At 38.6% G+C, this 22,153-nt stretch overlaps 1 protein-coding gene across 2 annotated transcripts; it reads left to right on the plus strand.

Annotated features, from left to right (window-relative positions):
- The first annotated feature begins 4,134 nt into the window (after positions 1-4,134).
- Positions 4,135-21,943, plus strand: NUP1 (nuclear pore complex protein). 2 transcript variants are annotated; one of them, XM_089167614.1, is made up of 9 exons: positions 4,135-4,509; positions 5,477-5,523; positions 9,238-9,359; positions 16,588-16,795; positions 16,934-17,242; positions 17,314-17,400; positions 17,534-18,286; positions 18,635-19,110; positions 19,736-21,942. In XM_089167614.1, exons 1-9 carry the CDS (start codon positions 4,260-4,262, stop codon positions 21,285-21,287), a joined length of 3,804 nt encoding a protein of 1,267 aa, XP_089023740.1. In that variant the 5' UTR covers positions 4,135-4,259; the 3' UTR covers positions 21,288-21,942. The 2 variants fall into 2 exon arrangements, with proteins under 2 accessions (XP_089023740.1, XP_089023749.1); XM_089167623.1 differs by lacking the exon at positions 5,477-5,523 and having other exon boundaries at positions 4,302-4,509; positions 19,736-21,943.
- The last annotated feature ends 210 nt before the right edge of the window (positions 21,944-22,153 follow it).

A 22,153-nucleotide genomic window follows, 5' to 3' on the forward strand; every position in this document is an offset into this window, starting at 1 on the left:
TTGAGCCCTCCTACTAACCAAAATAAATTTTAATCGATCACGCAAAAGGCCGCTGGATTTCTAGTGGACTTTAACACCCCTTTATCCTTAACTGAAAAGGAAAAATAAAATATAATTTTAAATATATATTTTGATGTTTAATTGTTTATTACACATTTCACTCATCCAAAAGAAAATGAATCATTGTCACCTTTTGTCTTGTTGGTTTGAAATCTCTTCTTGCCGTGGAAATAATGGAATTGTGCATGAATTGCCAATCATCAAATTATTGAAAAGAAATGGATCGAGGAATAGCTTCATGTTGTCGTAAATATATTTTGGGAGTTCCTTAGGTTTGTTTTTGGTCCGGATCTAGTTTCTAAAGTCAAAACAATAGAGAGGTAGGAAGGAAAGCCCCCAATGAAAGGGAAGAGAAAACGACCCCGGGAAACAAGAGCGGAAGAAATATTTCGGAAAGCGGGGTAATGATTGGAATATTCAAGTCTTACCGTTACTCATGTATAGTGATGTTATATATAGCTGATCCATATCTCAGGTGGGTCTGGATGCTTCACAACCCTATGATCATTATGGCTTGGATGAAGGGTAGAGATGGTTTATTGGAGAGGCTTGCCCAACAAGCCAACAACACGATTTGATGGACAGTTGGAGACCTCCTCACGAAATCAAGGGTTAGCAACAAGGTTGACCTTGATGTGACATCAATCCCTATTTGAGAGATGAAACGTGAAAACACAATATCCGAGACTGGCATTGGACAAATGAGAAGCTTCCTCGCCAGCCATGATCATTTAATAATTCTCAATGAAATTAATGTTGTAATTGACGTTTGGATAAAGATATGTCAAATCTCCTATCAATGATATTCTTGCCGATAAGTCACACGATGACAGTTGGGCATCACCATAATGCCCACTTCTTAACTTCTCAAAATACATCTCTTCCAAGAAGGGCCTAGTCTAAGAAGTCTCAAGCAAGCCATCTTGGACTAGGTTTGTGCGTCCGATTTGACCCAAACGATTTTTTCCGATTCAATGGCTTGAACCATAATGAACATAACATGTCTTAAAAAATAAAAACATTGTTAACCTATAATTAACAATCAAACACCGAATCAACCATATATAAATGTAACGAATACTACTAAATTTTTATGTTAAGGACTAAAGGGATAAACGGGTAAGCCAACAATCTATTACAACAGTTTTGTCATATTTACTATTAAAAAAAATGTAAAATGCCAATGGAGGGGTAATAGGATGGTTAGGAATCTATTTTTAACTCCTACCGGCGAGCATATGTAATATCCCTATCCCTATATATAAAAAGAGCATTTGTACAAAAAAAAATGTAAAATAATTTTATCATATTTCATTCAATGTTGAATCTTGATGTATTCTATCTATTTTATTTTTTTTTTTTTTATATATTATATTTTGAACAATAAATATTTATATGTCGCTTGTACGGAAACAAAACACCCATCTCTCACTAAGAGTTATGGATGAAACAATATCGTACACTAACTTAGGTCTAATTCATTTATACCGCAAAGATATTTATTTTGTGCTTTTTCCGACCCCCCTGAGGTTTGATCTATGTTATTTTTAGTCAAAATAAATGGACACTTTGCATCTACCTCCCCTGGGGTATCCAATAAAAACAATTAAGGACAAATTGTGACTTTTATGACCAAAATACCCTCATATCTATTCTACCGTAAGATTTGCATCTTGTCTTCATAATTAAATCCAACGGTGAAAATCAAATAGTGTGGGTTAACTTGTAAAAACTATTTTTTTTTATTTTTACATTTAAAGATTTGAAGTTTTTTAATTTACAAAATCAACTCCTTATTTATCCGACTCCTTGTTGAGTTTGGGTGTATTGTATTCTATGGGTCAATGTAATTATGGTTTTAGTTGTATTTGTAATTGAAACAGGGTTTGGGTCAATTACTAATACTGGAGTAAAATTGTAATTACATTGGAATTAGGGTTTTAAGTTTTCCTATAGTCTCTATGGATAATCTATAGGCATCAATCTCTGTGGAAATGAATCAATCCTTGTAGGGGATTGGAGAATCCATCATGAGCATAATGATTGTGGGCAAACAAATGGTAGCACTTTGTGGGTGTGAGAGTGGTGTGTGATTTCCTATAAATAGTGAAACTTATTTTCTCTCTATAGTGGACGTCGGACGTCATGGTTTTGCCTAAATTCTCCCTGTGTTCTTCTCAAATCCCTTTGATTTGTTGTGCATCCATTATCCTAACCCTCCCACATCCCTTCATTTGGTCTGCCCAGATCCTCCGCCACTTGAATTGAAAGAGAAACTCAGAATAGAAAGAAGCCTTGAATACTTTATGGTTAGGGGTTGTACAGATCCGTTTCCAAAGTTTGCACAGGTGATATATACTTGGTTTTATATCAGCAAAATTGTGTGAAAGATTCATATTTTGGAAAGTAAAAACACATAATTTTGAATCACGACCAAATGCAACTTCTGTTTATTTATTTTTCTCTTACATTAGAAGGGAAGAACAAATAAACATAACAATTTTTTTCTTTTGGTTTTGAATTACTTAGTCTGATTAATTTATGAACTCTTCGAATAACTGGACAAAACAAAAACCCAAAAAATCCAGCCATGATTTTCATTTAATGGACAACCCGGTAGTTTTGTCCGTGGAGCGGTGAGGTCATGACGATTGATAAAACTTTGACTTTCTCTTTCTTAAAAAACTTAAGCAAAGTACACTCTCTCTCCAACTCTTAAGGAAGTTATTCTGGAAGACTTTGCAATTCGGGACCTCTCAGTTCTTCACATTTCACCTCTGTCTATTAAAAGATTAACAATAGATGGTCTTCCAAGGGATGTGGTTTGGTAAAATTTTAATTTTCCGTGACTCAATAGACTAATCTTGAAGTTGACAAACGCTACCAATTTCACTGAATGTCGCACAGGATGTAGTTAGTGGGGTTTGCAAGGCAGGGAACATTAGAAAAATGGCTCTTCCCCTAGTCTTCAGATATATCAAATTGAAGTGGGCCAAATAGTGTTGACTCTGTGGAGTATACCTGATTTGGAAAATATAATTTTAAGGAACAATGCCCAATTCAAATTTAGGGTAATGTTCCAGAGGCCCAAAAATCCTTCTAATAGTTGTCAAGGGCGAATCCAAGAGTCATCTTTGGCTTCAGACAAGATTGGGATTTCCAGAATTTCTTCTGGTGGAAGAGAGGTCATTAGCAATTGAATATCATAACCAAATAAAAACATTTTTTTTAAAGGGAAGGGGGTTGGGTAAAGGATCAAAAAATGAGAGCTAGATTGCATGACTGAATTTAAATTAGTTGACGGAGTAACAAGATAAGAACCAAATCAAGAACCAAATCAAGAACCATATCGTATCCGGGTTTGAACCTGACTGATCATGATTGAGTCCAAATTTTCAATTTTACAACCATTTCAGGACTTGGTTTGCTTTTGGATCTTGCATCCAATGCTTAGAATTAAAGGAGATTTGACCTGAATACCTATACACATAGTCAGTGTTTTTTCTTTGGTGGGATAGAAGACCCATAGCCAATTGACGTATGTGGAGTTGTAATATATGAATATCTTTAATTATCCTTTTAATTTTTGGTCAAAAAAAATAATCGACTATTCGTTAATTTGAATATCTAGAAAATAATATCTTCCTTACTTATCTGCTAAAATCGACTTAGATCGGTTTCAATCCAAATTGCCGATTGGACCGATCCAATGTCAATTATTGAAACAGGTCTCTTTTTTTGGTCAAATTAAAAATTTTTTTTTTTTTAACATTTTTGAGGCCACACTACATCCCAAATTAGCCCGCACCCCCCGCAACCGGGTCTTTACGTTCTAACCCATCATTGACATTGAAACAGGTTCTCATGCTCATGGGAAACGAAACGAAACGAAACGAAACGAAACGAAACGAAAGGCACAAGGCATGCACGCTAATAAAGCACATGCGTTGGGTACATTGGCTCTCTGATAGATGTTCATTTCCTTTTGGGTCGGTCGATTGGAATCGATTAGACGTCATTTAGCACTTGTTGAATCCACGTCCAATTTAGTATTTTACCACGGAAATACGAATTTGTCATTTTCGCCTGCGGAAAAGAAACCCTATCATAGAACGGTGCCCCTGCTCTAATTCGTCTCTCTCTCCTTCTCCCTGTTACTTTGTTCGTGCATACGAGCTTGGAAGGTTTAGCTTTCTTTCATGTCGAGCGCAGCTTCAAGGGGTTATGAAGGAGGAGCAGGTGGAAAAATTCGAAAAAAGCCGTTTCGAAGGGCAACGCCATATGATCGACCACCAGTGAGTGCACTCAGGAATCCTGTGGTAGCAGGGAGTAACAATGGATGGCTTTCTAAGATTGTGGATCCAGCTTCTAGAGTCATCGCCACAAGTGCAAAGAAATTCTTCTCTTCTGTGTTCCGCAAGAGTCTGCCTGCTCCGGAGACGCTTCCAGGTTTTTGCTGTCTTTCTTATGCATTTTACTGATCTCGTCGGTTAACTTTTTAGGGGTTTCTCTCATTCTATAGGGTAACTTCTCCATTTCTCTCTTTCCTTAGGGTTTCTTGTGGTTGAGCTATTGGCGACATTGATTTGGAACTGTCTTAATGACGCTTCCTAGGTCATTTAGTGGCCAAACCATTAATTCATATCGATTCCGACAATTAAAAAAAATGTGTTTTTTTTTTTTAAAAAATTCGAATAGTGTTGGAGATTCATGAGTTCAATGCTACGATGAGAGCAAGTTTCTACTTCAATTGAATGAATTTTCCGTAGTTGGAGCGACGATACTCGGAGTCTTTACCAAAATTTTCTGGATGGAGTAGCTCCCACTTCCTGGGTAAAGAGAGAGAAATGTCCCATAGAGTTTATCCTGTGGAGTTACTAGTCTATCAGTAAAATTATTCCAGTGAAGGAGCTCTCTTTAAATGTCCTGTGAACGTCGATACCACAAAACTAGGGTTTGTAAATTGAAAATGCTCTTGACTCATGCAACAAAGGAAAATAGTGTGAACAAAATAAAAAATGTATATGCCGCTATGAACATCTTTTTTTTCCTCGGTAACCAAGCCGATATGAACATTTGAAGACTTGAATTTGAGCGCTTATTGCCCCCCGTTTTTACCCTACATAGTTGAAAGATTACAGAAACGGTTTTGGTACCTTTCAAAATTTAAACAGAACGGTCACTACTTTGAGATCCTGTTACCTTCCCCCCCTTTAAAATCTAATCTATTACTTCGTAGTGATATCTGGCAACTTCATTTATATTTTTGTTTTTTATATAAACATGTTATATATTCATTTTTTCCTGTGTTTTTGGGTAGATTTTTTTACTCTATCTCCTTATTTTTTCATTGATTTTTGTCGCAAGTATGGATTTTCATTATCTTAATTTTTATTGCAAATTTGTTTTTAAGCAGAGGTGGAACATGAACAGAGAAATGTAGCTTCGGAAACAGTTCATGCTGTAAGTCAGAATGTTTCATTATCGTTGTGTAGTTGGTGGGGATCATTCCTGATGCTTGATTGCAGTGAAGTTCAGTATACCCTTATTTTTCATCCATGAAGTAGCTTTATTCTGTTTTAGGTTTAAACTAATCTGCTATGTTGTTTATCCTACTTCTTGTTCAAGATGGGTGGATATTCACCCCACTTGGTGCACCTTAAATTGTGGTATTGATGTCTTGTCAGTGAACTTTCTACTTGACCAAATTTGTACCTTATCGATGGGAGTTACCCTCAACTCTATATGTTCCCTAGATTTGGGTTGCCTTATGATTTGTTAGTGTCAGTTCCATACCTTTGCTACCCTTATTTTATTACGTGGAGATGGCAAAATCATGAGCCATGAATTTGCCTGGCTGCAGTTGTTTTTTTTTAGTTCTGCACCACTAGGAAGCTAATCATATCAAGTCAAAGATAATCCAGTAACTCAGTATCAGTATACCAATATCAACAAGCAAGCGATAGATAATAATGTACGACTACGCAAATATTTCTCTACTCAATAGCCAATTCTTTGAACTATTTAGAGCAGGGAAATTTTTAACGGGACTTAGGTGAAGGTTAACATGGCTGGAGCTATTCAAAGTATGGAACACAGGCACATATTTTCGGTAGTGAATGCATTCCTTAGGTGGGGAAGAATTGAATCATCTCTTCTGAAGAAAAAGAATGAAAGAAATCATTGGTTTCTGAAGATATGAATTGGGACATAGAAAGAAATAGTTCTTGAAATGAAATTTGAAAATTAGGCACTGGGTTATGCTGAATGAAGTGGTTGGTTGAATTAACAGAACAGGAAAAAATTCATTCAAGTATATATGGAAGGAAAATTAAGCGGGAGCAACATTACTGTGGAGTTCAAGCATAAAACAGATTGACAAGCCTTATTCTGACTTCCAAGCATCACAAAAGGCTGGAAATGATAAATTTAGGTAGTTATAATAATGCTAAGAAAGTGGTACTCATGTGAATTTGGCTAAATTTAAGGTCTGATGGTCATCATGACCATTATTGGATCCTGGGAACTGGGATTGGTGGAAAAATGTATTTACAAAATACTGGAGAGAATATATTCTATCCATCCCACCATTTTATGGATTTTCATAGTGAATGTTGCTCATGCACCATAGTTGTTGAGGTGTCCAGGTAGATAGGCATCGTGGTCACCTAGGCAATGCTTAGTTGGTTTTGTCTTCTATTTGGATACCCCTTTACTGCCTTGGTCTGCCTAGATGCCAGGACAACTATGGCACAAACTGAGACATGACTGGAATCTTGGAAAAAATTATATTGGTCTACTTCGGGGAGATTGATAGTTTTCTTTTACTTAAGCATTTTTGCGAAATCTTGTACTTATTGGTGAAGTCACATGTAGGGTGAATTCTGTATGTTTAGAAGTCATTTAGTATGCCTTGGATGAAGAAAAACAAAGTATGTGATGGTTAGCAGCATTAAATTTACCATCATATGTGTGGTTTGGACAACATCTTTCTTGACCTTGTATCTTGTTACGTTGAACATTTAAACATGGATGAGCAGACTAGTTTATATGGGTTGTGGTCATATATATGCAGTTGGTTATTTAGAACTATATCTCCTATTCAAAACCTTCAATCACTTTGAAGAGTAATGGGACAACAAGAATCCAAAATTCAAAGCAAAACTATGGTTAAGTTTATTAAAACCAACCTAAAGCAAGAGAGAATTGGACAGAAGGCTCTATTTCTCACTGTTAAGGAGGGATGCTGTTCTCCTTTTCAAGATAGTTTGTTGCAACAGAGTCCAGTATATTTAAATTTACATTTAACGAGTCTTTGGTTGGGAAACTCATAACGAATACTGATACAGGTATTATTTTGAAAGATCATATGATAAGCCTCTAATGGCTAGAGTGAATAGGCGCAAGAAGAAGAAGAGCAGCAGCACAGGACCATCAGCTGCTAGAGGGGATCATCCCCAGCTGAACACTTAAGTAACTTTTCTCAGTTGGGAGGGACAAGTGGCAAGAGTTGAGTATGGTGGCTGCTTACAGCGGAGAATTCGAAGCCCTAGCCGCTGTCACCGGAGAGAGGGACGAGAAGTGGCTTCATGAAGCCTTCATGTCGGGTCTACAAGATGAGATTAGGGCTGAGATATGGGTATTTGAACCTGAAACTTTTGGCTCTAGTTATGGACTTGGCCCAGTCCCTTGTGGCCAAAAATCTTGCGTTACAAGACCCACAAAATCCCATAAATCCTTGGCCCAATGCAGCACTTATGGGTGGAGCCCAATGGTTCACTAGCATCAATGCTTCAAATATAACTGGGCCCAAGCCCAACCCACCTACAAGTAATTTGAGTGGAGTAGGGACCGGTTCAGGTGGTTCAACTAAATCAACCCAGAAGCCCTACTAACTACATGCTGTACTCTAACCAATCCTGTCTTGCCATCTGGACCACATTCTCTGTCCCTGTCATAAGCTAAAGTTAATGTTGCTGTCCACTCACTTATTGCCACTTGTTCCTCCCTACTGAGAAAATTACTTAAAAGTGTTCTGCTGGGGATGATCTTCTGTAGCAGCTGATGATCCTGTGCTGCTCTTCTTGTTCTTGCGCCTATACATTCTAGCCATTAGAGGCTTATCATCATACTTTGGAAAACTACAATGGAGACTTCAAAGATGGATTTAAAATTGAAGCGCGTAATATATTCCGTGTTCTGGTTTTAGTATCAATGAATAAGATGATGAAACCTAATCTGTAGATGGGTTTGAGAGTATGCAACCAACCAAAAGCTTTGTTCAGATAAACCAAAATTCATCAAATGAACTGTTGATCATTCATAACGTCTTGAAAGTGGTTGTAGGTTCCCTTTACATGGTTATCTATTCTCTGGCTGTAGTGTAGTTCCATCCTTCACACGCATCTGTTGCTTGGAGGTAGACATGGAGAACAATTCTCTCCCTTGATCATGTTAGACAGCCAGTTGAAGTTCTTGAGTTATGATAACAGTGCAGTTCTGTAGGAGGTCTTATGCTTCCCATCAACCTATTGCACAAATGTTTTGATGTAAAGTTTTTGATTGATGAGATTGGGGAATGCTGATCACAATACTGAGTGTGATATCAAATAAATCTTCCAAACATATAAATCTGATAATCTACTTGCACATCTTATCCAATTAGATAACTTGGGAAATCTTGCCTCTACTCTCACGATCTTTGGTTCAATTTGAATCTGAATAATTAAACTTGTGTGGACCTGGAAAATCATGATTAGAGTTGTTGCTACACACACACTCACTTGGGGACCTAGGAAATTTGGACCAGAATGGGGTTCTTGTAGCTTTATTTCTGATCAAATAGATGATTTATGTGCCTGCATGAGCCCTTAATGTATCAGGTAATTGCTGTGCATCAATGCTCACTTTTGTGCTCTATGGATTTTATTCCCTTGAGAATTCTGAAACCTTGCCTTTGGGCTATGTGAATTAATCCCTCTTTATCTCCTCAAGAGTTTGCATTCGTTCCTTAATTTACCAAAAACTTAAAGTTATCTTCCTTCCCAGTTGTTACTTTTAAGCTTTTGATCATTGGCTATCTCCCTGTCATCTATTAATATTGATCAAATTTTTGTATGAACTATTTATCAGAGGTTTCTGTACCTGATATTGTTGTGTTCTATGATAAATTTTCAGCCACAGAATCCTTTTGGTGTAGATAAACCAGTTGTCAATGGAAATGGTAGCCTGAATAATAATTCTGAAAATAATGGGATCGGTGAACTTGAGCAAATTCTGAAGCAGAAGTCTTTTACCAGGCAAGTAGTATTTATTGAAATGAATTTTTATCATTATAACGTGATGTAATGCGATTTATATATAGTTCACTGACATTCAAGTTTTTTTTTCAATGAATAACACACAGTACTGTGGAATACACAATACATTTCTATATCATTGCCATCAAACCTTCATGTCTGATACTCATGGCATAACTTCTTTTGTTTGTGAAAACACTTCTGTTTTATTGCTGCATGCTTAAAATTTGAAGGAAGATGGTTATGCTTAATGTATGCTATCAAGTAGGATTTGAAGGAAGATGGTTAATGAAGTGAGGAATGCAGTATGGGTTGTCTATGAGAAGTGAATCAAAGTTGTCAGCCAAATTAAATAGTTAGCAAAAATAGAAAATAAGGGAAACAACTGATGCTTGAAGAAAGGCATGGTTTGAAATTTCAAGTTTCAACTGAAATGTTGAAGTTCCCATGAAATAAGTGAGTTCTGACATGAGTCCAAACAAAACATCATGCAATACTCAAGGAAGTTCAGGTTCTGGCAAAATTTGGTAATTTTGACCTTTTTTAGTGGATTTTGTGAAATTGAGTCAAAATGTCAAGCTTTTTTCTTTGCCCCATAAAGGGTCCACCGCTGCTAGAAAGCTTTACTTTTTTGGCTGTTCTTTATTTTTCCTTAGAATCAAGGCTTAGTAGTCAATTGATCTCGTGTGGTGAATTTTGAGGGAGACTTTTAGGGCAGAATTATGACATGGCTGTCATATTTTTTAGGGGCCAAAGCCAAATTTTCTCTCCCAATTTAATGATTCATGCTTAATAAGCAACCTCTAAAGTTTCAGGGAAAAAGTTAATGTTGGAATTTGGAATGGCTGTTTCAAGATGTCCACTGAAGTGGATTAATTTTCAGTGGGATTCTGACCATTTTGCGAAAACATTTCAGTTTTGGGTTAGTTTTAAATGGCTGTCAGAATTGAAAATTTGAACTTTAGCTATAGACCCTTGGTAGATCTGGATTGCAGAACTTGATGGTACAGTATCAATATACTGGTTCAATCTGTTTAGTTCCAATGCCAGAAAGAACCGGCTGAGTGAGATTTGGTCCAACAAGAGTTGGACTTAATTAAATAAATTATTTCAGTTTTAATTTTAGCCTTTTAATTGTTTAGCTTTCCTATGTAGGAGTGAATTAGAGTTAGAGTTGGAATCTTTTCCATGCTAAAGTTGGTTTCTTAGTTTTCTAGGATTCTCTATTTGTTGAAATCTTTTTTTCTTGTAAATAGCTTGTATTTGGTTGCAGATTGGATACGATGGATTGAGTTATGTTTGTAAGAGCAGCGTGGCTGGTGTTTGAGTGATCCAGTATCAGACTGGTTCAATCGAGTCTAGTCCTACCCCAAAATGACCGGCCAGTGGGGATTGGTCCAACGAGAGTTGGTTTTAATTAAGTATTTTAGTTTAAATATTTCAGGGTTCATTTTAGTCTTCTATTTGATTTAGTACTCCTATGTGAGAGTGTTGGATGCTGTTTTCAACTAGAATTTGTTTAAATTTAAATATATTGTATTAGGATACAATTTTTAGAGTGAATAAATTGAAGAGTTTTGGTTGTTATCAAGAGATTTCCTTTCCCCCGTTCTACCTCCCCATTCTTCCTTCCGTATTCCTCTAATTCTCCCTCCATTACAGCTCACCATCGCAGCCCTATATTAGGTTGGATCATCTGATATCAGAGCCAAAGATCCCACTCCATCATCTTTTCTTCCTCTATTTCCTTTCCTCTTTCACTGCTTTAGCCATGCATACTGAAGTTGAAAAATAAAAGCAACGTCTCCCCATTCCCACCCCCCTTTGATTCCCTTAGCAAACCAGCAAAAAAGAAAAAAGATTCTGCTGTCAACTCCCAACCGCAGCCCCACCATTCCATGTTTCTCCTGAAGACCCCTCTGATCACCATTACAACTCTCCCCATCATTGAAGCAATCTCAAATGTTTATCAGAGGTTGGGGGAGAAGGAAAAAAAATTGCACCTGATTCCTACTTGACAGAGCCCAGTGTCCTTTTTTCTTTTTCTGCAATTCACAATTTCTGCCCTGTGTCCTAACAGCAGCTTATTAAAAAGAGGATAAAGGAGAAAGCAGAGAACGATAGACACAGAACCAGATGCAAAAAAGAAAAGACAGAAAAAGGGAAGAGAGATGCAGAGACTGAGAGCCAGTGGATCTGAAGCAGAGAAAAGGGAAAAATAAATGAAGAAAAAAGAAACAGCAGAAGAGAAGATCGGGCCATACAGCTGGCAAGAAATTTGAGAGAGGAGCAGAAGCAGGGAAAAAAAGGGGGGGGGGGAATCAGAAGAGAGAATCAGAGGCAGAGTAAGAACTCAGAAAAAATAAAAGAAGAAAAGAGATAGGAGACAGAGGGCAGAGCATACCTGAACATCCCAGCTGGTTCATTCCTCCATCTAGTCCGCAGCCTTTCTTTTATCCTCCATGAGTCTCTCCTGTCTTCACAGGAGAGAGAAACCCAGGGCCTACGGTAAACCTAATCCCATGATTCTTTCTTTTCTTAATTTGTTTGCCTATTTATTTTCCCAAACTGCCCCTTCTATTTTATTCCCTGTTTTTCTTTGTCCTGTTTTATTCTCCAATTTTATCCTCACTCCCAACGTTATAGCATTGTGTTTTAACCTATTTATTTATACAAATTTGCCATCATTAAAAATTTGCACCTATTTACAATTTTGCCATTCTTAAATACTTTTGGCTTACAGTTTGCCATTAATGCTAGAGTTACACTTATTTACTATTTTGCCATTACTTAAACACTTCCCCTTATTTACAATTTCTGCCATCCCTTCATAGAGTTTCATTCTATTTACCATCTAGCCATTATCTTTGCACCTACACTTATTTATCTTCACCATGATGTCCAACAATGAAGTCCTCCAACCAAGGTTTAAAGTATCTGTATCGAGTATCGTATCAATGAACTGATTTTAAGAGACATATCATCCTGTATCTAGTATTGTATTGTATTGTATTGGCCAATGTATTTTAGTGCAATTTAACAGAGAGACGTATCTAGATGTATCGTATCGGTTGTATCCAATATGGATAGTATCATATCGTATCGCAAGATACTTTAAATGTTGCGTCCAACAGTTTTAACTCTTATAAGACATATATAGATGCTGAGATGCTAAAATTGATACTCTTATTGCCACCGTCAATTCCATAAGGACGAAAGATTCTATGCGAGCATCTATTGATTAATTAACAGCTTCAAATAAAGGAAAGTGGGCCCTGGTACTTGGGAGTTCTTCCATCCATGGCCTTCCTCATGGTACACCACTAACCCCAATCCTTCCACCAGCACCGTCACCTCTACCTTATAGAGCTGGCCCTTATGATGATTGTGGGGCTGATGAGACAACAAGGGTGGATGTTCTAGAATTTTGTGGGGATCGTAATCCAATATAGTATGTTGACTGGATCCGTAGTTTGAGACCTTTTTCAAATGGTATGGTTAAATGAGGGTAGAAAATATTATTTGCAGAGGCTAAACTGAAGGCACAGCTCGAGTATGGTGGATCAAGCGGCAACAACAAAACAAACCTGAGGCATTGGTATAACAACAATGGTGAGAAATGTCGCTGACATATTGCCGAAACTTGGCGATAGTTTCGGCAATATTTCGGTGTTTCGGTAAAGTAGTGAAGGTTGTTTGCTTGTGTAATCTGTTGCTGGACTTAATTAATCAGGTGCAGTGTGATGTTCCTCCTTGAAAAGTCTGCCACATTCTTCATGGATGCCCATGCTTTTGTGACAAGAAAGCCAACCATTGTGGTTATAAGAACACATACCTTCCAGCATGATGGACTTGAGATGAGATTATTACCATCCATCTATCGAGCTAAGAAGGTTGTTGGTATGTATCTTCTATGACGGGTTCTATTTTGGATTTTGATTTTAACTAGGATTTGTCTTTTATTTCCTTTAAATAGGTTGTATTAGGATACATTACCAGATTGAATAGATTGAAGAGTTTTGTTTGTTATTGAGAGATTTTCTTTCCCCCGTTCCACTTCCCCCCCTTTTTCCCTCTCTATTCCTCTAATTCGTGCTCCGTTACAGCTCACCATTGCAGCGCTATATTAGGCCTGCATCAGTGAGTATGAGCACTCTTTCCCCCTCTCCCCACTTCTTTCTATTATGTGATTTCTTCTGCCTCTTCCTATTCTTATATTTTCCCTTCCATGAAGCTCATCATAGCAAACCACTCCATGGCCTGCATTATCTGGTGTTAAAGCTGGAGATACATACCTTTCTCAGTCTTCTTCCTCTATATCCTCTCCTCCACTAATTCTGCCATGTGATGCACAATTTTGGAGAAGAAAAAAGGTGCCGGAGGAGTGATCGAAGAACAGAAGCAGAGCAGAAAAAGCAACTGCAAAAAGAAAACTGAAGGGGGGAAGATAAAAAAAGAGAAGAGAAAGAAGAAGAGGAGCCGAGAGATTTGAGGAAAACCAGAATCTGAAACATAGAAGAAGCAGGGAAGCATTCCGGAAAAGAAAAAAGAAAGAAAAAGAAAAGGAAGAAAATAAACGGAATAGAAGAAGACCAAAGAGAATCAGAAGCAGAAACAGGCCTTCATGAGTTGGGGAAAATAAGTGATGAGGAAAGAGTAGGAGCCTCAAAGGAAGAAGTGGAGATCACTTCTCACAGATTATTCATTTTGACTATTAAGTTTAGGAAAAGTGCTTTTTCGTGCCTCCTTGTGATCTCACCAGAAAAGAGAAACGGAAAGAAGGAAACATAGAAAATAAGAGCCGAAAGAACCAGAACTTGGAAAAACAAAACAGAGAAAAGAAGGAAGAGAAGAAAAGAGAAGATCAAGAAGCAGAGGAATCAGGAAATAAAAGAGATAGAAAGAACCATCTCTCCTTATCCCCTCCCATAACCTTCTCCTTGTGCAAGGAGCAGTCCAAATCTTTCGCAAATTCCCTTCTGCCATTCTTCCAAGTTGTGTGAGACAAGCTTTGTTTCTTTTTCTTAGTTTCCCATTAATTCTGACTCTTATTTATTTCCCTCTTTTAAGTTTAATCTGTTTCCGGAATTGCCCCTACTTTTTCCTTTATCCCTTCTTATCCTATTTTCCAACCTTTTCCTAGTTTGCTCCCACTCGCATACGTTACAGCCTTGTGTTTTAGACTTTTAGTTGAACCCATTTATCTACAAGTTTGCCATTCCTTTATAGACTTATACTATTTACAATTCTGGCATTACTTATATTGTTCCATCTATTTACAGTTTTGCCATCCACCTATGTAGTTTCACTATTTATAGTTCCACCATCTCCTTCTGGAGTCCCACTTGTGTACATTACTGATATTGTTCCATCTATTTACAATTTTGCCATCCACCTATGTGGTTTCACTATTTACAGTTCCACCATCTCCTTCTAGAGTCCCACTTGTGTAGAAATCTCCCATTATTATCATAAACCCACTACATGAGTACATGGAGATTTATCTAGATGATTTGTTCCGTTTGATCAGTGATGGGACTTATAAAATGCAAGAAAAGCTTTCTAATTTGACAATATGTCTTTGGGTACTTGCTGATATTAATGACAATTTGTATCCTACGATGTTGTGTGTTATCGTAAGGTCATTGGATGGAGATTGGTCAACATGATCCACTGCTTTTGATTAGTGGTGGATTCTGAGAAATGCAAAAAAGAAGTGATAACAGTTTTTCTGGAGCTTGACAATATCAGCAACCATTTTTATGATCTCTCGCATATTACTACCTCCAGGAGAAGGATTAAAAAAGCACTGATTAAAACTGAAGTACTGGTCCTATCAAAGTTGAGATGGAAACTCCAATTCTGAAACCACACAATCAGATTCTCATTGAAGAGACATGGTTTGGTAACGACAATTAGCAGATCATGACTGTTGACCCTGAGATGCACTGGATGGTTGTCCCATCAAAGTGATATTTTGTCGATGCCAGTTGATTGGTGTTTATACTCTCATTTTACAAAACTCAAGGGCAAGATTTGTTAAACAGTAGGAAAACTGATTCAGATATGTTGCCCTGGACCAGTCCAACCCAATTGGGTTTCCATACCAAGATGAATGAGTTCAGTATGATTTTGTGGATGCCTCAGCTATGCATCTGAGATCTATTTTCTGGGTTGTTTCATTATATAGTTTGGTAGGAGGAGAGTGGTTGGCCCTGGCGCAATGGTTGGTGGACTATAGTTGTAACTTGTAACCTGAGGCCAACGTAATGAAACAGCCTCTTAGCAAAAATTGCTGTGGTAAGGCTGCGTAAGAAAATTGCTCCCTCGGGCTCTGCTTGTACAGAAGCCTTCGGCACTGGGTTTGCCCTTTTTTGTCCTGTAGAAGGGAACTATTAGATAAACAAATTGAACAAAGAAGAAGCCCAAGATCCATAGAACCCCAACCATGGGCTAAAATTAAGTCTTCTGTGTCCCAATTGGACAGTTTTAACTGGTGGGGGAAATACATGTGAGTGATCCATGGTGATTTGATGAAGCTGTAATGGTAAGATGAGGTTCACTGCAACAGTAGGAAGCTTGGAATAAGCTTCATTTTTTGACTTGTTGCGGCATCAGAAAGCTACGAATAAGCTTTATTTTATTGACTTGTTGGAGAAAAAAAGCAGGAACAAAAACATTGTTGACAACTTAATTAATACCCCCTTTGAGAAATTCTTGAATCTGCATATTCCTTTTCTAAATAGAGTTGATTGACTACCCTCTTTAATGGTTCTAGAGTCTTTGTTATGTTCCTGATAAATGCCCAGAACCCTGAATAGCATTTTATCCGTGTTTATGTTTCTGCTTTATGTTTTTATTAGAATATCAGATCTGGATCTGTTATACTGCTATCTGCACCAATTAGTTGATTGTTTCAATCTATCTATAAATTCCTGAAATTTTTGGAACCTACTATTAAACAATCTTTTAGAATGTTTCTTTTTTAACCCCTGGCAAAGGACTAGCTCAAGATGGCAATCCTGATGATGCTGTACACACTTGTAGATGTCTTGATTACTTATTATACCTACCCTATGAGAATTTATTTATTTGATATAATGAACTTTTTTGGGGTATGTTGGGTTTGGGGGGGGGATGTTCAGGTAATGCATGCATTCTTAAATTATTATTTATTTTTCTGTCAACATTTCTAGAATCCGGTTTTGATGGATTTCATAATGTGCAGAGCTGAGATAGACCATTTGACAGAAGTACTTCGTTCAAAAACTGTTGGTATCCCTGCTCAAGATGAGAACATAAGATATGAACCTAGTACGTCGCAGCTTCTATCTGATAATCACAAATTGGAACTTACAAATGTTCCGGTGCCAAAAGATAGATTGGATACCCAAAGATTTCTGGGAGAGGCATCAGTCCCTGTTTCTAATTCAAGTGTAGGATACAAGATTCAGTTCCATTCCTCTATTTATTTATCATAGTTGCAGATGCTCGATGGTGGTTTGTACATTGTCCTTGTGAGAAAGTTCATGTCTGTGGTACTAATCTTCCATATGCTATTACTGTCCCTTTAGGTTATTGAAAAAGAGATTGCTTCACCTGCAGAACTTGCAAAAGCCTACATGGGTAATAGACCTTCAAAAGTGTCGCCATCAACGTTGGGGTTGCATGGTCAGGTGCTCAGGGAAGAGTTACCTTCAGTGAGTAATGCTCTGTTTCCCAGGAAATCATCTGGTCTGTCACTCGTACCAAGATCATCAGGTCACTTTGCTGGTGTTCCTGGGGTTTCTGAAAATGGTTATCAGACCCCCAGATCCCAGGGAAGATCTGCCATATACAGTATGGTTCGCACACCTTATTCCAGAATTCATTCCACTGGCAAGGTATATATGATTCCCCCACTCTATGTGTGCTCATCTGATTGGATTTGAAATCTTATGTTGCCATTTCCCAGGGTGTTGGGACTTTGGAGGATGGCTATGCTGGCCAATCAACCTCTCCATGGACATTGGAGAACGGTACATTTTCTATTGGAAAACAGGTGGATATATTGTTCAAAGCCTTCAAAAAGCCTGATATATTGTTCGAAGCCTTTAAAAGGCCTTAGTACCATTTTGTAATTGAGGTTCACTTTTATGATCTGATTGTTGTTACAATTCTGATATGATTTCCAGGCAGCGAAGCGGAGGAGTTCAGTTTTAGATAATGATATTGGATCTTTTGGTCCCATACGCAGGATTCGTCAGAAGACTAGTCTGATGTCTCTTAAAAATAGTGGCTTACTGGTTCCTGAGACTCCAATTCGTACTCATGTAACTGCTTCCAGTTCTGATATTGTCCAAGGTTCTGTTTCATCAACTCAGAAACTGCTTATGCTGGAAGGATCCAAGTATAATATCCCAAAGATGAGAATTTCGGAAGATGGGGGTAATAGTGTGCCCAGCACACGTTTTGCTTCTGTTCCTACTAAGTCAAGTGAGATGGCCCATAAAATTTTACAGCAGCTCGATAAGCTGGTGCCTTCTCCAAAAGAGACATCAGCAGAACTTAAGCTAGATATCGCCAGGGAGAAATCACCTGCAAAACTGTCACTTAGTATGTTACGTGGACAGGCTCTTAGGAGTGTGGAGGAAGTGGATTCATCAAAGTTGCTGGATAATGTACAGAATACTGGTAGTCAGGATGGTGTTAATGGTACATCTTTATGTTTTACTCAAGATTCCGTCTCACCAAAGCTAGACAAGGTTAAACAAAACGTCCCATTTAGGATTGCAAGTTCTGGAAACAATGTTGCTCCCGATTCTAACGGTGCAGCAACAACTACAGTGAAAAAAGATTCTGTCATCAAGATTGCAGATTCGGCAATTTCCAACTCACTCATGACCCCTCCACAGAGGAAACAAGCATTCCAGATGAGCGTATCTGAGGTTTGTAATTTCTCAAGTTCTTTTACATATCCCACTTATAGTGTCAAGAACTCTACCTGGTTTACCTAGTTTCCAGAAGCTGTCTTCTGTTTTTGGTTTGTCATGGCTGCTTTGACTTGCTACCGCTAAACTTTGATGAGTACATATTACTAATTTACGGTATTCTTGAATGTGGAGTTAACATACAATGGTCCTGACCATCTGGGAAACCTTCTATTCCTGATTTCATCTTCTTTATGCGAATCATTTATTGGATGGAACTGAGAACTGTGTATTTGTCTTTCCTAATGAACCTAGGTTTGATCCATTGCAGTATTTTGTTCTTAATTTTTGTCTCTTATTTTGAAGGATTTTCTGGATCTGGATGATGATTGTTACAGCACTAAAGGTGCACATACAGATGGTGTAAACGGAATTCTGGAGAATGCTGCTGTGGAGGATAGCAAAGCTGTTGCTATCGAAACAGTTACTGTGGAGAAGCCTCCAATATCTGAAGTCAAAACTCCTGCAAATCCAATATTGAACAAGTCCAATGATAAAGGAGCTTCCATAGGTGCCAAGGTCAATCAAAAGAACCCTGGCATTGCTTTTCCTGTGACAACCCCCTCAAGCATAGTTGCACAACCAGCTGCTCTGAGTCAGTCACCACCATTGTCTAATAACGTTGTTCCAGGGAAGGAGACAGCTGTTCCAGCATTGAACTTTGGACCTAAAGGTGCTGACAATGCTCTGCCTCTCACATTTTCCTCACCATCCAGTCTCAGTGAAGAATCGGGCCTGAAATTCAGTGGTCAGACAGTCTTGAGAGTAGAGGCATCGGGCAGGTCAGTCGTAACCCCTGGAAACTGTCTCCCTCTTCACAGGAAACCTGCTATGCTGGTTTATTTCCCTTTTAAAACTGCAATGATGTTTCTCAGTGTCTTTTTGATGCTTGAAATCTTGGTTGTGGGGGTTCCTCCACTTTTATGTTCTTTACAGTTGCGTTTAGATGTGAAATTGAAACTTCATTCCTAAATGCCTGCTTGTTGCCTTGTATTTTGATATTTTTGGGTGGAAGGGGAAGGAAATTTTCCATGTTCTTCCCATAAAAATTCAGTTGGCAGTTTTGTTTGGTTCCAACTCGTGGTTTAGCGATTCATTTTGTGTTACTATTGCCTTTGGTAAGGCTCTGCCTAAATCATGAAAATTCTTGAAAATGCTCAGAATTCAATGGTTCATTCTTAGCACCCTTCTAATGGCAAGAGACTTGTATGATTTCCTGGTTGGTCAGACATATATCTTATTTTTAGAATCTCTTTAAGTTGAATTTTTCTTTTTTTAGGTATCCTAATTATTGATATGAATGATCAAGAATAATTCTTTTGAAGGTCCAAGGTTGAATATCATTCATGGTTTCTTGCACTACTTTAGCATACATTTCTTAATTTTGTCTTCTCTGCCTCTTCACAGTCCTGCCACAATTGCTGAGTCAGCAACAGAAGCTATGGCCAAAGCTGCGGAGTCAGATAAAGGTGGTATAGAAAATGCTCTGAAGTGTGGTGATTCCTCTGGGAAACATAAAAATACCACTTCTGCAGGAGCAACATCGGCCACTTCAAGCCTATTCTCTTTTAACAGTTCTACGACGAATTCTAATCTAAGCAATGGTTCAATTGCACCCTCACCACTATTATTCTCAGTCTCTCCCTCTCCTTCTCTGGCAATGTCTACTGGTTCTGCAAATGTGATTTTCACCTCTGCTGTCACCACAACCACCAGCCTGACTGCCTCAGCTGCTCCCACGGCATTTTCTTCAGCGCCTATATTCCAGTTTGGATCCAGTGCTGCTGTGGCAGAAGCTCCTTCTAGTTCATTATCCAAGCCTTCAACAGCTTCCATTGCAGAATCTGCACATTTGGAGCAAAAGTCTGAGACAGCTCCCTCCTTTGGCAATCTGGCCTCTCCTTTTGGTCCCACATCTTCTCCACTTACAAGCACAGACAGCAGTATCTTTGGGTTAAGCAGCACTGCTACAAATTCATCTGCAAATAATGTTTCTAGTTCTTTTGGTGTTGGCACTGGGCCTTCATTTGGTTCTCAGACAGCTTCTGGAACGGGTGATTCACTCTTTACTCAGAGCATTTCAGGCCAGTTTGGCTCATCCATCTCATCTTCCATATTTGGCCTGAGTTCATCTTCTACTGTTGCCACTGGTAGTTCTATGTTTGGTTCTTCTGCCCCTGCCTCTAAACAGTTTGGTTCTGGTACTGCTCTTGCACTGAGTTCTTCAACAACCTTGTCTACTGGGTCTAATCTTTTCAGCTCTGCAAGTAGTACTGCCAATTTGTTTAGTTCTAATTCACAGCCATTGACATCGATGTTCGGTCAAACATTTAGCTCTGCTCCAACGACTGGGTTTTCGTTTGGGGGGTCTTCAACCACTGGTGCTGCTAATGGTGGTACTTCTTCCCCTGCAGCAGGGCTTTCTTTTGGTGTATCCTCGACTGCAGGTGCTGCCAGTGCATCAACTTCAGCAATGGGATTTTCATTTGGAGGATCTTCGACTGCTGGTAGTGCACCAATGGTATTTGGCTCGGGCTTGGTTGCCTCACCAGGGCCAGTTTTCTCATTCACATCGTCTGCTGCACCCTCGCTTACCTCATCACAGCCTGTATTTGGTGCTCAAAATGCAAGCATCACATTTCCATCATCTCCCAATAATGACCAGATGAGCATGGTAGATAGCATGGCAGAGGACACAGTACAAGCATCTACCCCTGCTGCTCCCACTTTCGGCCAGCCTGCTGCTACCTCAACACCTGGTTTCATGTTTAATTCTGGTTCAGGAACTCCTTTTCAGTTTGGTGCCCAACAGAATCCTGTTGCTCCACAGAGCTCGTCTCCATTTCAGACTTCAGGTAATTTTGATTTTGCTGCTGGAGGAAGCTTCTCATTGGGAACTGCTGACAAGTCTGGTCGGAAGATGATCAGAGTAAAACGAGACAAGGCGCGTAAAAAATAGAGCTTGATTCAACCATTCACTAATCTGGATTTATTAGTGATTTGGGAGCACCAGCCTGATCGGTTCACTTGCAAAGCTGGCAACTTGCAGGCTGTGGCTGCTGCCATCGGATTTCTTGGTGTCGAAGGTAAATCTGCCTCAAAGGATTGGAGTCTGGTGGCCTGTATTTTGGCCTTTACCAATGTGGCCGTGTATGTTTTGTTTTTGGGTTCATCCCTTTGTAGCGGTACCAATGAATCTTTGCAATCAGTCTTAATTAGTTTCTAGGCTTCGGGTTGAGCATTGAAGGTCATGCTTTTTGTACTTGTGTATCATAGGGAGATAAACCAGTATGGAACTGTGGAGTCAGTTGTCTGTCAGTGGCCCTCTATATACTTTCCCAATTTTATCAATGTTTGTAATCTGTGTTGGAACTCTTTAATAATCCTTCGCTATTCGGCTGAGATAATTTTACCAATGAAATATAATGAGGTTATGAGTTGAGTACCTGAATATTCAATCGATATCTGGATCAAGGCAGTGGTTTTGTTTTTACGTAGAGGTTGCTATGCAAACACTTTTTCCTCTTTATTTGGCATCGATGGGACTTTCATCTTCTTGAAAAAACGAGGGAAATTATCAACGTCACCACGATATGTGTTAGGTCCTCTATCACGAGCCTCAATGAAACATGCCATAGACAACAAGAAGAAGAAGCTATTCACTATCAGAAAGATCAAAGCTGTGAGTCTGTGACGCCATGGTATGGTTCAATTTTCTCTAAATAAATCTAAACGCAATCCCCAAAACCATCACTCCAAACGCAATCCATCAATGAGCTACACAAATAGAAGACCCAGATGATTATTATGACCAAATAGGGAATT

The sequence above is a fragment of the Hakea prostrata genome, chromosome 1, assembly GCF_041222555.1.
Source record: "Hakea prostrata isolate BN-2017 chromosome 1, UWA_Hpros_2, whole genome shotgun sequence".
Taxonomy (NCBI): domain Eukaryota; kingdom Viridiplantae; phylum Streptophyta; class Magnoliopsida; order Proteales; family Proteaceae; genus Hakea; species Hakea prostrata.

What these genes read in the sequence shown, in the direction of transcription:
- NUP1 (XM_089167614.1), top strand. Translation starts at nt 4,260, where the DNA reads ATGTCGAGCGCAGCTTCAAGGGGTTATGAAGGAGGAGCAGGTGGAAAA. An exon ending in TGCTCCGGAGACGCTTCCAG is followed by an intron (nt 4,510 to 5,476) that starts GTTTTTGCTGTC and finishes GTTTTTAAGCAG; the next exon opens with AGGTGGAACATGAACAGAGA. An exon ending in CATTTTCTATTGGAAAACAG is followed by an intron (nt 17,401 to 17,533) that starts GTGGATATATTG and finishes TATGATTTCCAG; the next exon opens with GCAGCGAAGCGGAGGAGTTC.